This window comes from Podarcis filfolensis, assembly GCF_964270895.1.
Source record: "Podarcis filfolensis genome assembly, chromosome: 4".
NCBI classification, from domain to species: domain Eukaryota; kingdom Metazoa; phylum Chordata; class Lepidosauria; order Squamata; family Lacertidae; genus Podarcis; species Podarcis filfolensis.
In genome coordinates this window covers 77,669,085-77,683,688 of record NC_139607.1, presented here as the reverse complement: position 1 = coordinate 77,683,688, position 14,604 = coordinate 77,669,085, and the positions used below count along the sequence as shown (strand labels likewise).

General features: G+C 42.0%; 2 protein-coding genes across 2 annotated transcripts in view; both read left to right on the top strand.

The window, feature by feature from the left end:
• The window catches only part of B3GLCT (beta 3-glucosyltransferase), a 71,570-nt gene extending 68,630 nt beyond the window's left edge, over nt 1–2,940 (top strand). The window contains 1 exon segment of the mRNA XM_083609180.1: nt 473–2,940. Within this exon segment, the coding sequence (XP_083465306.1) occupies nt 473–634 (162 nt within the window). The 3' untranslated portion in view covers nt 635–2,940.
• LOC310760467 (cilia- and flagella-associated protein 337-like) overlaps nt 1–14,604 on the top strand; it is a 166,102-nt gene that overhangs the window by 137,853 nt on the left and 13,645 nt on the right. The gene's annotated exons all lie outside the window — the stretch shown is intronic.

The window sequence follows — 14,604 nt, the reverse complement described above, 5'->3', positions numbered from 1 at the left end:
GCAAAATATGCAATATGTAACAATAAAACAACTTGCATCTGTTTCTCTTTCCTTCAGATCATAACCTATCAACAAAATGGTTTTATAGTTAATGGATTATATGTGAATGAAGTGGTTATGGTTCTGAAAATCTCTGTTTGTATTAAGCTAGGTATATGCAGAGTTGTTTAACATACATACAGGAAGAAACAGTGTGGCGGTTTTATTAGCTGTATGCGGACATTCAGATCCTGTCTGTTGGAAACATGCCAGACCAATTCCACTTGGTGTGTTGGATCCACACTGGCACCCAGTCTTACATGCATAAAGCCCAATGTTCACACATACTCTGTAGCTGCAACCCCTACCATGCATATGGTCCAATTGTCTTCACTGGGCTTGACCTTACTGCATAAAGGCATCTTTATGTGTGATTCTAGTAAAAGCTTTCACGCCACATGAAACTCATTGACTCTCTTTCCACCTTTTATAGGCTCGGCCAATGGATTACCCAAAGGACTATCTTTCCCATCAAGTTCCAATATCATTTCACAAACACTGGAACGTCGATCCGGTGAAAGTGTACTTCACATGGTTGGCACCAGAACAGAAAGATTTTCAAGATGGACGTAAACACGTCAGGGAGGACTTATAATCTTTAATATATATATATATATTATATAATATATAAATATTGCTGTAGGTTTAATATTAGAGCACCGCCTGAATTTTGTTGTTGTATTTATAATGATTTGTTGCCCACATTGTTCTGAACTCTTAGGGCATGATCCGGTCCTGCTTTTGGCACACCCTCCTGTTTTCTCCCTCTGGTGTACTAGTGACATGCATCACATAACTAGGGAAGGCTGGGCAGGGGCGTGGGGAGGGCGCACAGACCCCTCTTCCCTTGCAGTGCTTCAGCATTCCTTTGTGTATGTACCAATGGTGAGAGAGGGAAAACAGATATATATTGAGCCCTATGGGACTCCTCCACACACAGGTACACACTAATACTGCGTCCTTCCTTAAATATCCCCGTCCAGAATGAATTAAAATACATATCACACGCTCACATATTCATACATAAACTCAGTAAATCTACACACACATATATGTTTGTGGGGCTACAGGTCTTTTACTGTTAAATAACATTTACTTTTCGAATTTTGTAAACATCCATAATATGTCAAAGACTAAGTTTTTTAAAAAAATATTTTTTTAAAAAATTCAATGATCAGCCCCCTGTCCTCCTTGGTTCTGTCTCCCCACCCTGGTTGTTAGTAGCATATTAGGGGCCTCATGATAAAGTATGTTGAACTCCTTTGAGGGCTTATCCACACTTAACCTTTTCCCCTATTCTCTCCAGGCATAGGTCCGGGCTTTACAGCTCTCTCTCTTTCTCTGCCTCAGAACTTTCTCCGCAAAAACCCGCTCTTTAAAGATGAAGTGTAACAAACTGCAACTTGGAGTTTCCATGGATTACCATTTGCTCTGGACATGGAGCTTTAAAGTGCTGGCCATGCCTGGGAAGTGCAGAGGAGTCCTGAGTTGCAAAGGATTTTGTGGATCTTTTTTCTGTTGGTATGTAAACAGAAGGGAGGTTGGAATTAGTCTGACTATCAGACTAGAGATTTTCTGTATTGTCATAACCCTCTCTGTCTGTATGAACATGCACTGTTCAAAACACACACACAATTTATAGATCATTTAAAATGCAAAGGCTTGGTGTTACTAAACCGGCCACAAGGTGTCACTACTTAGACTCCAAAAACCTGGTTACACTTCCGTTAACAAATGTATCTCAATGAATCTTGGAAACTTACCGCTGTGATACTTACCTTCCTTACATGGCATTATGTAGTTTGTACGCACAAGACTGAACTCTAGTTTACATCCATAACCGAATGTCATCTACCACTTCCTTTTATTGAAGGGATACTATACATGTAATTGTGACATGCTGAAAGCAGCTTTTTTAATTCAGTTTTGCGTAGAGTAAGGCCAAGCCAAAAGCAAGGCGGGTGGGATGAGTAATTGTGAAAAACTTCACCGCCATCCATGAAACACACATAAATGTTTTCAGCAATTACCTATTGTAAGAATTACAAATGGGACAAAAATGCTGGCTAATTCAGATTGGTAACAAGAAACATTGCACTCACTCTGGTTTTGCTTCATAATACCATAACATGCCCTAATACGATCAACTACAAGATCTCTGAATGGCTGGGATTACCTCATGATAAGAAACCACTGATTTTGTTTATTTGTTCTTCAAGACCCTGAAGTTACAGATCATGGAAAGAAGCAGTTGTGAGTATGGGCTAAATAAGGAGTATTAAAAAGACAAACAAGGACTCCCTTTGTGAATCTTCCATACCTTCACTCACCAAAATTTTGTGGTTGAAAATTAATTGCAGTCCTCCTAGAAAAGATTTGTATAGTATCTATCATAATAGTCCTAACATTTATAACAAAACTCGTTTTGTTGAAGGCCAATTGAGGTTGCCTAACCTAATGTTGCTTGCTGTATTTTAACCAAATACAGGGTCTTAAAGCCATATTGTATAATTGTTTTAATATATGTTTAAACATGGTTAGCACAGCACTTCATTATGTTCCAAAGCAAAGCAGTTTCTTACCATTGGCAAAAATGGGACAGGATTTTTTTCTGTCAGGAATTATTGAAGCAGTATGCGCACGCCCATGAATGTAGCTTGGGTATTTTTAAGCGTGCGAATGGTGAGCACATTCGAGCTGGACAAGTGCTTGAATTGGAGGAACCAGCATCTTAAAATGCTTTCTCTTTCTTCCCTCTCTCAGTGCCTTAAACTATAGATATTTCTACTGATAATCAGATCTTCTATGTTTTTGAACTGTATGGGGTATATTGTTATTTATGTTGTTTCAAACTGTGTAAATGTAAAATGGAATAAAACACAACTGTTTAAAAACCTGGAATGTATTATACTAGGACCTTTTCTTGGCAACAGAGTCATGAACCAATAACCCCTAGCAGTTTTTATGTTTAAATAAGTAGGGGTATCATATGAGAAAATGATGCATGATGAATTTGTGTGGCCTGATCCTTTGCTTGTTTACTCAATGTGAATGCTACTGGATCTGAAGAGACTCACTTCCAGTTATGTGCGCTTATGATTGCAGACCTAATAGGGTCTGGAAGGTTGGTGTCCCTGAACAATTTGGATTGAAAGCCTTTGCAGTGAAGTGGAACACCTTTGCCTCCTAAGTCATAAAGGAAAGGAAAAGATAGGTGATTGCAAGAATGAAAACTGTCATGTATCCATAAAAACCATTTCCCAGTGAAGATTCAAAACTTCAACCATCTTGTTGCATTTTTGGCATATGTCTGTCAGAGCAGTTCAAGTAGCCTTGAACTGGCTACTCCAGCTGGCAGGGTCTCCAAGGTATCAGACAGAGGTCTTTGCCAGCTCTGCTACATTCAGTGTTTTAAATTGAGATATCAGGAATAGAACTTGGGACCTTCTGCATGCAAAGAATTTGTTGTACCATTCATAGTGACAAAGATTCACAAGGCAAGTGATGACACTTCTTAAGTTTGGGGGAAGCGTTCTGTGGTTGAAAGGTTAAAAAAAAACATTTTTCATTACAAAGCAGAAGTCATTTGTTTATTAGGAGTGTCTTTTGGTGCTGCATTTTCATTGCCTGTACTATGAATCACATATTTTTTCAAGGCAAAGTCTTGGAGGCACATTGCCTGTGATTGTGGGGAAGCAGAGTGAAATTTACAGAGAAGAATTGGTGAGCAGCAAAGGCGCTCTGACATCACTCGTGCACACAGTGGAGCGTGGGGCCATGTTGTATGGACACCCTATAGCATGTGTGCACAGCTACTGCAGAACATTGAGGGGGCCTGGCACCTCCATCAAAATTTTTGGGGTGTGGCTCCCAACCCCCCAACCCCCAACTTGGCATACCTGGCTGGTGCAACTTAGGAATCACCTTACGCCAAGCTAGACCACAGGTCCATTTAACTCAGTGTTGTATACACAGACAGGCAGCAACTCTTCAGGGTTTCAGGCATGACTGTCTCCCAGCCCTACCCAGAGATGTCAGGGAATGAACCTGGGACCTTCTGCATTCAAAGCAGGTACTTCAGAAAATGTGGGAAGGGTCAGAAAAGTGTCAACCCTCATCACCAGCAATTGTCAAGAGGGACAGCTTCAGACCTTCACTGTAACATACCGTATTGGCCTGAATCTAAGCCTCACTGTTCCCCCCCCCCCCCAATTCTGACAGTGAAAAGTTGAAGTGTGGCTTAAATTCGCGACCTTACAAAAATTGGCTTTTATGCTATCGCTGCTGAAACAGACATACAGTAAAACAGAACAGGTGTGAGTGCCTGCGGAATTTTAAGGGAGCGGCTTATATTTGGGTATTGTCTTTTCTTCTTTTCCCCCCTTGAATTTTAAAGGTGCGGCTTATATTTGGGCCAATACGGTATATTGCATTTAATAATTAATTCTACTTCCTGTGAAAATGGGAGACAGATTATTATTCTGCTTCCCTTCACATTCAAATGACCCTGAGTTGACTTAGTTAGAAGTTAGACTGGTGTGTGCTTGCTCTGCTGTATGGAAATGGCAACCGGAAAATGTAATCGGGAGCAAACATTTAATGAGATATTAGATGAAGCACCTGAGATTATACATTTGTGATTATAATGTGAGCTCTTTCCTTAGCTTGCTATGTGCTGTCTTAAAATATTATTCCGGATGTCATGCAGTTTTACCAGAGCTCTGTCCAAATATTGCTACAAGTTAATATGTTGTTAATGCAGCTAGATTCATGGATTAAAATGGAGGCATACAGAATACCTACGTAATGTTTGCCGATTACTTTCTTTTAGTCATTTTAGGACAACCTTCTCCCACATGAACCTGTCCAGATATTAGCAGGGGGAGAGCTAATCTATGGTCCTCTGATACTGCTGAATGCCAACTCCCACCAGCCCAAGCCAGGATGGCCAATGATCAGAGATGATGGAAGCTGTATTTCAACAACATCTGAATAGCGACAGATAGCAACCCCTGTATAAAAATAATCCTCAGCTCTGGGATGCTCCCCACATCCCGAGAGACGCTCACCTGGCTCTGAGTCCCACCTCTCTTTTCTTCAGTGCTGGGTGAAGCCTTTTTATTTTCTCAAGTGTTTTAGCTTTTCAGATTGTATTAGTACCTTTTGACTGTTCTGTTTTTCAGTTATGTGATTTTAATTATTGGCTGCTTCAAGAGTAGGATAGGAAATCGTTAAACATAGGCAGTGTAGTGTAGTGGTTAGCATCTCAGACTAGGTGCAAAATGTAATTTTAAACTACTATTAGATCTACCACATTCGTGTTTAAAAATTAAACTGTGTGGGCAAAGGACCCGTTTTAAGCACAATATAAGCAGATAAGATGCTGCTACAGTACAGAGAAGATTAATTTTGATGCATAACCCCCTTAGGTGCTAATTTACATGGCGAATATTGCCAAGCCAAGACCTTTTGCTGTCACCACGAAGCAGAGCAAACCTGTGCTTACCTGAGAGCTGGAAATTAAAAAACAAAACTTAAATGTGACACGACAATTTAATGAAGAGCAGAATATTTTCTTCATACCTGCGATCAGAGAGTATTATTTCAGAAAATGACATTTACATCTTCCGGCTTATTGCGGTTTGAGAAATGCCTCCCTCAGAAGATTCCTGTAGGGCATAATATTGTGATTATGCGAACAGCTGTATGAAAACAACCTCCAGTAATTAAACTGCTGCTTTTAAGACACTGTATTCAGCTTGGACAGTTTAATTATGCCCACCGTAATTCCAATAGTGCACTAACTTTCTTTCAATGTGCTCGTCTTGTGGGCAGCAATCCTCACAACTTCAGTGGTGTTTATGTCAGTGATATATTATTGGTTTCCATCGGTAGCCAAATCTCTTGTTTTCTCTGGACAATGGGCAGTATCCAACTAAAGAGAACAGCTAGTACAGGGATTTCTGCTCCTGCAATACAACTTCCCCTCCCTCTCCCCACACCCTCCCCAAATCTGCTCCAGAGGGTTCGGCAGGAAAGCCCAGAAAAGATTTATGGGGAGAGAGGAGAGGGAGGGGAAGTTTCTTTGAGCAACTAAAAGTTCTTGCGCTAGTGGATCTAGTCAATTGGATCCAGTCCAATGTTTTGGTCATTACAATCAAACGCCATCAAAGTGACATCAGGACATTGGATCCAATGTTCCCATGAGTTGAGCTTCACACGGGAAACTTGAGACATTGGGGGGGTTGTTTTTGCCACTTCCTACTTCTCCCCCCTTAGAAAACCTGCTCTGTGGACTTGGAGAACAGTGTGGATGGTTATATTAGGGGGTTCTAGAGGGGAGTGGGTAAAAATCACCTTGCCGCCACTTCCACTATTGGGAACCTCTTCGGGATTAAGAGTCCCTTTCACCATTTGTGTTAGTGCAGCTCCATTAAAAAATAATTAGCACTGCAAAAAGTATTGAAACCGTATATCAAAAGCATGAATAGCAAAGCGTCTAAAAGTATGCTATTTGGTAATCTGATTTTGAAATGTCGATACTCAAGGTGGGCCTGGTTTAACATTTTGGAGTATGACAAAGAAGAAGGAATATGCAACCGCTACAGTTACTAGGTCCCCAAGGACCACTGGCCATGGTTGGGACCGATGGAAGTTACAGTTCAGCTACCTTAAGTGTGGTGACCTGCCATAGAGTGCCATAGAGTCGTACTTTGGTTGTCAAATGCCCTGGAACTTGGACGTTTTGGCTCCCGAACGCTGCAAACCCAGAAATAATTGTTCCTGTTTGTGAATGTTCTTTTGGAACCTGAAAATCCGAAGGGGCTTCTGGGACTTCTGATTGGCTGCAGGAGCTTCCTGCAGCCAATCAGAAGCCACGATTTGGTTTTCAAACATATTGGAAGTCAAACGGACTTCCGAAACGGATTCCGTTTGACTTCCAAGGTACAACCGTAAAGGACCGCAGGCCACAAGAGGTCCATAGAACAGAGTAATAATTTGTACAATTTATTCAGCAATTCATCCAAACTATTTTTTTTTTTGTCCCTTACATTCCTGTTTAAATTGGTATAGAGTTATTGTCCTAGTGCTTATGTAAATGCTAATAGCCTACTTCATTTTGTATAAACTCATTCCAAATATTATCGTATTTATGCATACAAAGTTGGCACCTGAAAGCAGCCCGTTCATAAATTGCCAGTCATGTCATACTGTCAGTCCATTAATTGGAGGGTATTATATCTTTATATTCCCAATTCCTCCCAATTCATCCAAACTATTTGACAATTTCATTAGGCCTGGGAGCTGTTCAGAAGCACATGGGGATGTGGGGATAGCAGAGAGAGATCAACATGTATCCCTTAATGGCTGTCAACACATACTTTTTTAAAATTGAAATTGTGGATTCCGTTCTGGCCATCTGCAAGGCAGCGTAAAAAAAAACAACAGCCATATAGTAGCTTGAAAACACACCAAAACAACTTCCCTGAAAACTGGAGCGTATCAGCATCAACAACAGAAATAGAAGAATCTGAATCAAGTGAAAACGAGAGAAGAAAAACTACAGCACCAGAATATAAAATGCAACCGAGTACAGAGGCTTGGAAACATCCAAAGGCAACTCATGCAAGGAGGCAGCCTTGGATTTCTGCCCGTTTGCCACCCACACAGCAGCGGCTCCTCCAACCCTCTGGAACACACTGCAGAGAAACAAGGGGGGGGGTGAAGAAGGAAGTCGAGGAGATGCCATTTTATGAATGGTCCCACTTGAGGTTCTTAGGCAGAATTAGCCATGTCTAATTCCACTTGATTACAATGGAACACAAGCTTCCCTAAGAGCATACTGGAATGCAACACAAAACTGTAATCAACAAAGTGAAGTGACTTCATTAAGTAAAAGATACACAATTTGGCCTAATTTTTCCCTTCACAGAATTAGGTTGACCTGGCTGTATAATTTGACATATTTACAAACCAACTGCAACTCCCTTAGATTTAGTTGAACATCCCCACCCCCAGTAGCATCCTGCATGTAAAGCTCAAACTACTTTAAATTACTAAATATCTGGTCTAGCTTATTTCACGTGTGTACAAGAGAGGTTTTCATTCTTACGCTGGGTTCTGCCCACATACATTCTCTAAGCAAAGCCAACGATGACATTCATGTTGCAATATAAACAGATGAATATTCAGGTAATTCTAATATCAAGTGTGAAAGTCAAACTCCTGCTAACACATGCAACAGGACAATTGTCTCTGTAATTATTATCCTGTTGTTGATTTGCTGCTTGGGCATTTGATGGGCTTCCAGAACACTTCTGGGGTCTTGCAATTTCACGAAAATAAGCAAAGAAAATGTGCCATTGGAAATGAAATGGATCAAAACAGACAGTGCTGTTTTTAATTGGGTTTTTGGATCAGGTCTTATTAGCAGCTACTCAAAATGAGGACTTGTCTGCGCTGGGTGAGGACACGAATCAAATTCAGAGGGCATGAGGCATTTCTGTGGCAATCGGGTGGGCAGAAATGTACATTTCTGACACAACCTTGTGTCTTCAATGACTGGTCGCTGCTTCTTGGTACGCTGGATCAAAGGGGAGGCTCAATTGCCACAATTTGCCTGTTTTGTTTATTTAATAAATGTATAAACCTCTGAATAATAATAATAATAATGTCTGTGAGCAATTTGCAAAATAAAAACCATAAAATCACAAAGCTAAAACACAAATAAAACAATATATAAAAATGTCACAATAAAAATCCAGGCTCAAAATACTGAAACAAAATCATGAGCAATGTGATCGGAGATGATGAATATGTTTATACAAACTTTATTTGCTTGTATTTATGTGAAGTCTGCCTGGAGCATAGAAGATCTTGTGTCATTTGCCAGTGCCAAGTAGAAGCAGTGTTGGAAAAGAACAAGGAACATCCCGAAAAATGACACTCTTGGACACTGTTTGAAAGACAGCACCCTGTTACAAGCTCTCTATCTCAAAAGCCACAAGAGTTTCTGCCCGAGTTTACTGATGCACAGGCAAGAGAAGCCAACAGGGTATGGTAGCCCCTCCATGCTGGACAAAGGGAAAGACAGATGCCATGGCAATCATTGAGATCCCAGGCACAGGATTCCCAAAACTCAGTGCACCCTGGAGTGAGTTAAGCCTCTGATCACCATGCTGTGCAGAGAAATACTGACACGAGACCCAGAGACATGGAGAGAACAGTATTTAAAGGGCATGTGTCAGTGCACTCATTTATCTGATGATAAACACAGATGAGGCATCAAGAAACACTAAGGACATGAATCCCTCAGGATTTTCACTTTTCTTTTTCAAAACAGGAAAGGCTGCCTCATGGGCTGGGAGCGGAAGAATGAAGCCAGCCCATGCTGCAGATTTGTGCTGGGCTAAGAGAAATTTTGCTTTAGTGCAGAGTGCAGCCAGAAGAATGTGACTTCAGTGGGGAGGTGGGGGGGGTGAAATATACTCAGAGTCGCAAAGTGATTTCATGCTCTTTATTCAGCTCATATTGGTGAGGAGGAATGAATGCAAGTCCCCTCAAAGTATCTGCTTTATATACATTATTTACACAATGGGCTGCACATGATTGGCCAATTCCGGAATTCTACTATAAGCCAATCAGGTTGTGGATTCACTTCTATCTGGAGCATGATTGGATGGTTCCTGCCAACCAATCATACTGCTGTATTGTTCTAGGACCAATCAGACTGCTGCATTCTGAATCCTATTGTTCTAGGACCAATCAGACTGCTGCCTTTTGGATTCTATTGTTCTAGGACCAATCAGACTGCTGCAGTTTGGATCCTATTCAACTCAGTACATAACAGGGGGGGACGGAACTTAGTCCATTATTTGCTTGCTAGTTGCACACACAAACACATAATCATCATCATGTGTGCCAGTGTGGTGTAGTGGTTAAGAGCGGTGGACTCGTAATCTGGTGAACCGGGTTCGTGTCTCCGCTCCTCCACATGCAGCTGCTGGGTGACCTTGGGCTAGTAACACTTCTCTGAAGTCTCTCAGCCCCACTCACCTCACAGAGTGTTTGTTGTGAGGGGAGGAAGGGAAAGGAGAATGTTAGCCGCTTTGAGACTCCTTTGGGTAGTGATAAAGCGGGATATCAAATCCAAACTCTTCTCTTCTAATAATAATAACTCCGCTCATCTGACTGGGTTTCCCCAGCCATTCTGGGTGATTCCCAACAGAATATTAAAAACACGCTAAAACATCAAACATTAAAAACTTCCCTAAACAGGGCCACCTTCAGATGTCTTCTAAAAGTCAGATAGTTGTTTATTTCCTTGACCTGATGGGAGGACGTTCCACAGGGTGGGCACCAATACTGAGAAGGTCCTCTGCCTGGTTCCCTGTAATGTTGCTTCTCGCAGTGAAGGAACCACCAGAAGGCCCTTGGTGCTGGATCTCAGTGTCTGGGCTGAATGATGGGGGTGGAGATGCTCCTTCAGGTATACTGGGCCGAAGCTGTTGAGGGCTTTAAAGGTCAGCACCAACACTGAATTATGCTCGGAACGTACTGGGAGCCACTGTAGGTCTTTCAGGACCGGTGTTATATGGTCTCAGTGGCCACTCCCGGTCACCAGTCTAGCTGCCGCATTCTGGATTAGTTGTAGTTTCTGGGTCACCTTCAAAGGTAGCCCCACCTAAAAGCTTTTCTCTCCCACCACCAAGTTCCAGATCTAGATTTGAAATGGACACCTGGGCCACAAATTATTCCAGCAGGTGGTGGGAAGTATCTAGGGAGTGGGGAAAGTTGGGTCATTGAGGGGGAAAGACTGGTCCCTTTGAGGTGTGCACAAATGCAACATGAAAATCAGAAGACAGAGGGGAGTGGGGGCACATACAAGGCTTTCCACCAGTTGATGGCATGTCTGCCCAACACCCAGTGGCTGCTGGTGCATTCGAGCAAATAGGGTCGTGCCTTCCAGCCTCAGCAAACCCCAACCAGTTCTCTGTGGAAAGAATATTTTCTTTGTGTATTAATAACATAACATACAAATGCACTATAATAGGGAATGCCACTTTGAGGGGGGGGATGTAATTAGACAAATTGCACTTAAAAATGCATATATGAGGTGAAAATTGAACCAAAATGCCTATGAATTTTCATGAGGATTGAAAAGAAATTGCAAACTGATGTGGAAATGTGTGTGGAGAACTGAACTTAAGAATGGAAAAACGAGAAGCTAAAAGAAATTAATACTGACAGATTTGCCCATGGCTAGTCTCAGGTCATCGTCAAATAATTTCCCCAATTTTGCTTACCTCTTGAATCCGGTCTTTGCTGTTTCTGTACCATCTGTTCACAGAGCGGTTACATCTGGTACATTTCTCTCTCTTTTCTGTCATTTGGACACAACTTGGTCTCTCATTTGTTACAACTTCTCATCCTGATTACACTCTTCATGTTCACCTCTGCACTTCCCCAGTGTAAAGGTCTACTTGCAATCGTCATAGCAACCCTTTCTTGGCCCAGAAGCATTATTTAATGAGAAGGGATCTGAGCCACCCTAAGATAGTGGCACAGACTTTGTTAAGGAAAAACAGGTGGTGGCCAGAACATTTTTTTTATCTTGTTGCTGCTTTAAAAAAATAAAATAAAACCAACTGGTAAGCAGAAGACAAATAAGTGGATTTCCATCCATGTAAGCTAAGTGGGTAGCAGAGAAGAAAACAACATTTTCTCTGCAATACAAAATTTTGCAAATTGAGTCTGGAGAAACCAAACAACCCGGCAACAGCAGTACATCTATGATAATGGCAATGTTGCAAAGCCATCTTTCCCCCTTTCCCATTAAAATGAAGACAACAGAAAGTCTGAAGGACAATCACTATGCTGGATGATATCCAGAATTCGTCACACTCAAAGTAGACCCATTAATTTAATCAGCCTTTTTTTAAAGAGAGAGAGAGAACGAGAGAATACTCAGCCATTTAAGAAACTGTCTAATAATAATAATTTTGTCATTTATACCCCACCCATTTGGCTAGGCTGCCCCAGCCACTCTGGGCAGTCTAGGACTGTAGCTCAGTGGTAGAGTCAAACCTCAGCTCCCAAACGCCTCCATTTTGGAACGTTTCGGCTCCCAAATGTTGAAAACCCGGAAGTAAATGTTCTGATTTCCAAACACTTTTCAGAACCCAAACGTCTGACGTAGCTTCTGCTTGAGTGCAGGAAGCTCCTGCAACCAATCGGAAGCCGCGCCTCGGTTGTCAAACAGTTTGAAAGCCGAACGCGCTTCCGGAACAGATTACGTTCGACAACCGAGGTTTGCCTGTAGAGCATTTGTTTGCCTGCAGGTGTCAGGTTCAATCCCTGGCAACTCCAGGTAGGACCGGGAATCTCCCCTGTCTGAAATTCCCAGAGAGCTGCTGTCAATTAATGCAGGCAATGCTGAGCTGGGTAGATCAGAAAGCTGACTCAGCATAAGGCAGCGTCCTATGCTCCTAAGAAAGTAGCCGAGAACATCTACCATTCATCACAGTCAGGGTATGTTGGCTTTAGGATCATCATAATTAATTACATCAGGGATGGGGAACTTTGGCTCTCCAGATGTTGCTGGACTACATATCCCATCAGTCTTGACCATTAGCCAGGCAGAGGAGAATTGAGAGTCCAACACATCGGTGGGCCACAAAGCCTCTCCTCCTCCAAGAGGGGAGGTGTTGTGGGCGGGACGCAATTTCTGCATCATGCAGGGGGCGTTATGCCCCCTGCCGCACTCTCCTGGCTGGTGCACCACGCCCACACAGGTAAGCGCCCAACCGGGCGGCTTGGAGGGGCGTGGTTTGCGGTTTAAGGTACCGCTGCGCCAGCCATTCCGCCTCACTTTTCACCTTCTCGTTGACCACAAGTTCCCCTCCCCTTAAACCCGCATTTATATTGTCCTTCCTACAAGGAGCTAAAGATGGCAAACATGGCTGTAATCCTATGCCCACTTACCTGAGAGTAAGTCCCATTAAACTAAGCTAAACCTAAACTAAGCTAAACTAAAAACAGGACTTTTTGTTCTGGGAATGGGTCAGGGTTTCCACACTGGTTGGCATAAGCGTTGAAGTATGTTTTTCATCCATATTTCACATATCTGTTGTATAAACTGGCTTTGCTCCGTGAAGGGCAGCTCTTCCTGGGGATAGTAGCCTAACATCCAACCCAATGTACTTTTGACTCAAGCATGCCTCACTGTTTCTTACTCCCAGATAAGAATACATAAGATTGCAGCATTAGTGAATCATTGATCTGGGCGCTCACCGCGTAAGACACAACTGAGGGAATAAATCAGGATCAGGGCAATGTGTATAAAAGCTATTTATGCCTGCAAAGCTGATTGATCTTCTGTGAGGTCAGATCACCTTGGAAACCACAGATGTGTCTTCTGAAGCTAGGAGGAAAGTGATTTACTCTGAATGATGTTTGAGTCCGTAGGATACTGCGATGCTCATGCAGCAGCGGCAAGACATAAGCATTGTGCGACCTTTCCACACCCTTGTTCAGATTCAAAGAGCACAGTGTCATTCCATTAATTCATTAACTGAGGAACAACATCACCCTCTTCATTTTATGGAAAGTACTGCCTTCCGTAAAAAAAAGAAGTTGGTGCGGCCAAATAAAGCTACATATAGCATTAAATCTATTAATGCAAATAAGTGATTTGCAACTGGGCATCTTAATACTTCTGAAAGGAAACATTAGGACCATTTACATATGTGAATATTATGAGAATAATGGTTATAGCTACCCCAGTTTGATTTCTAATAACAGTATATTGGAGCTTGTGTGTGTATTGCTCAGGTTTAAGGCAAGCATTTTGTAGCCTTTATTTCAGCCCCACAATATGGCTTACCAGCTACCATTTTTCTTAATAGGGTTGAAGGAACAATCTGACAGTTTTGACATCATTGGAAAACCTGCCACTCAGTCTGTCTTCAACGTTGCAGTATCCCCAACATCTGTTTCACAGTAGCTCTCTGCCAGTAGCTGTTATCTTGCCTGTGCTTTTGAGGGTGTTTTGACTGCTTCCACCTATGGTGCTACTTTAATCTGACATTTGAAAAACCCTGCACATTTCCTTAAAAAAAAATAAAAATCCCCCAAAATCTGGTCTTTAAATAAATGAGCTAAAGTTCTGGAAGCTTTGACATTGCAAAATTGGTGCTGAGTTCTAGGAGCTGAGAGAAGTTGTAGCAGCAGCTGCTTCTTTTGTTAAAATACTTTGTTTGTTGTTGGCAAAGCAGCTGTCCCAGTTATAATCAAGAAGAACAAAGTGATGTTTAGGTAGCTTCCTAAAAGAGAATAAAAGGAACAGCTTGCTTTCATGTGACAGTTAATTTCAGATAAAGAATAATGGAAGGCAGTTGTTTGCAACATCAGCACGAACTAATCAGGTACAAATTCCAGAGGGGTAGACAAGCTGATCTGTTGCAGCAACAACAAGGATGTTTTCCCTGCCTGAGGAGAAGGACCAGATAGGAAAACAGAAAGCTGCCAAGTTAGACCATTGGTCTATTTAGCTCAGTACTGCCT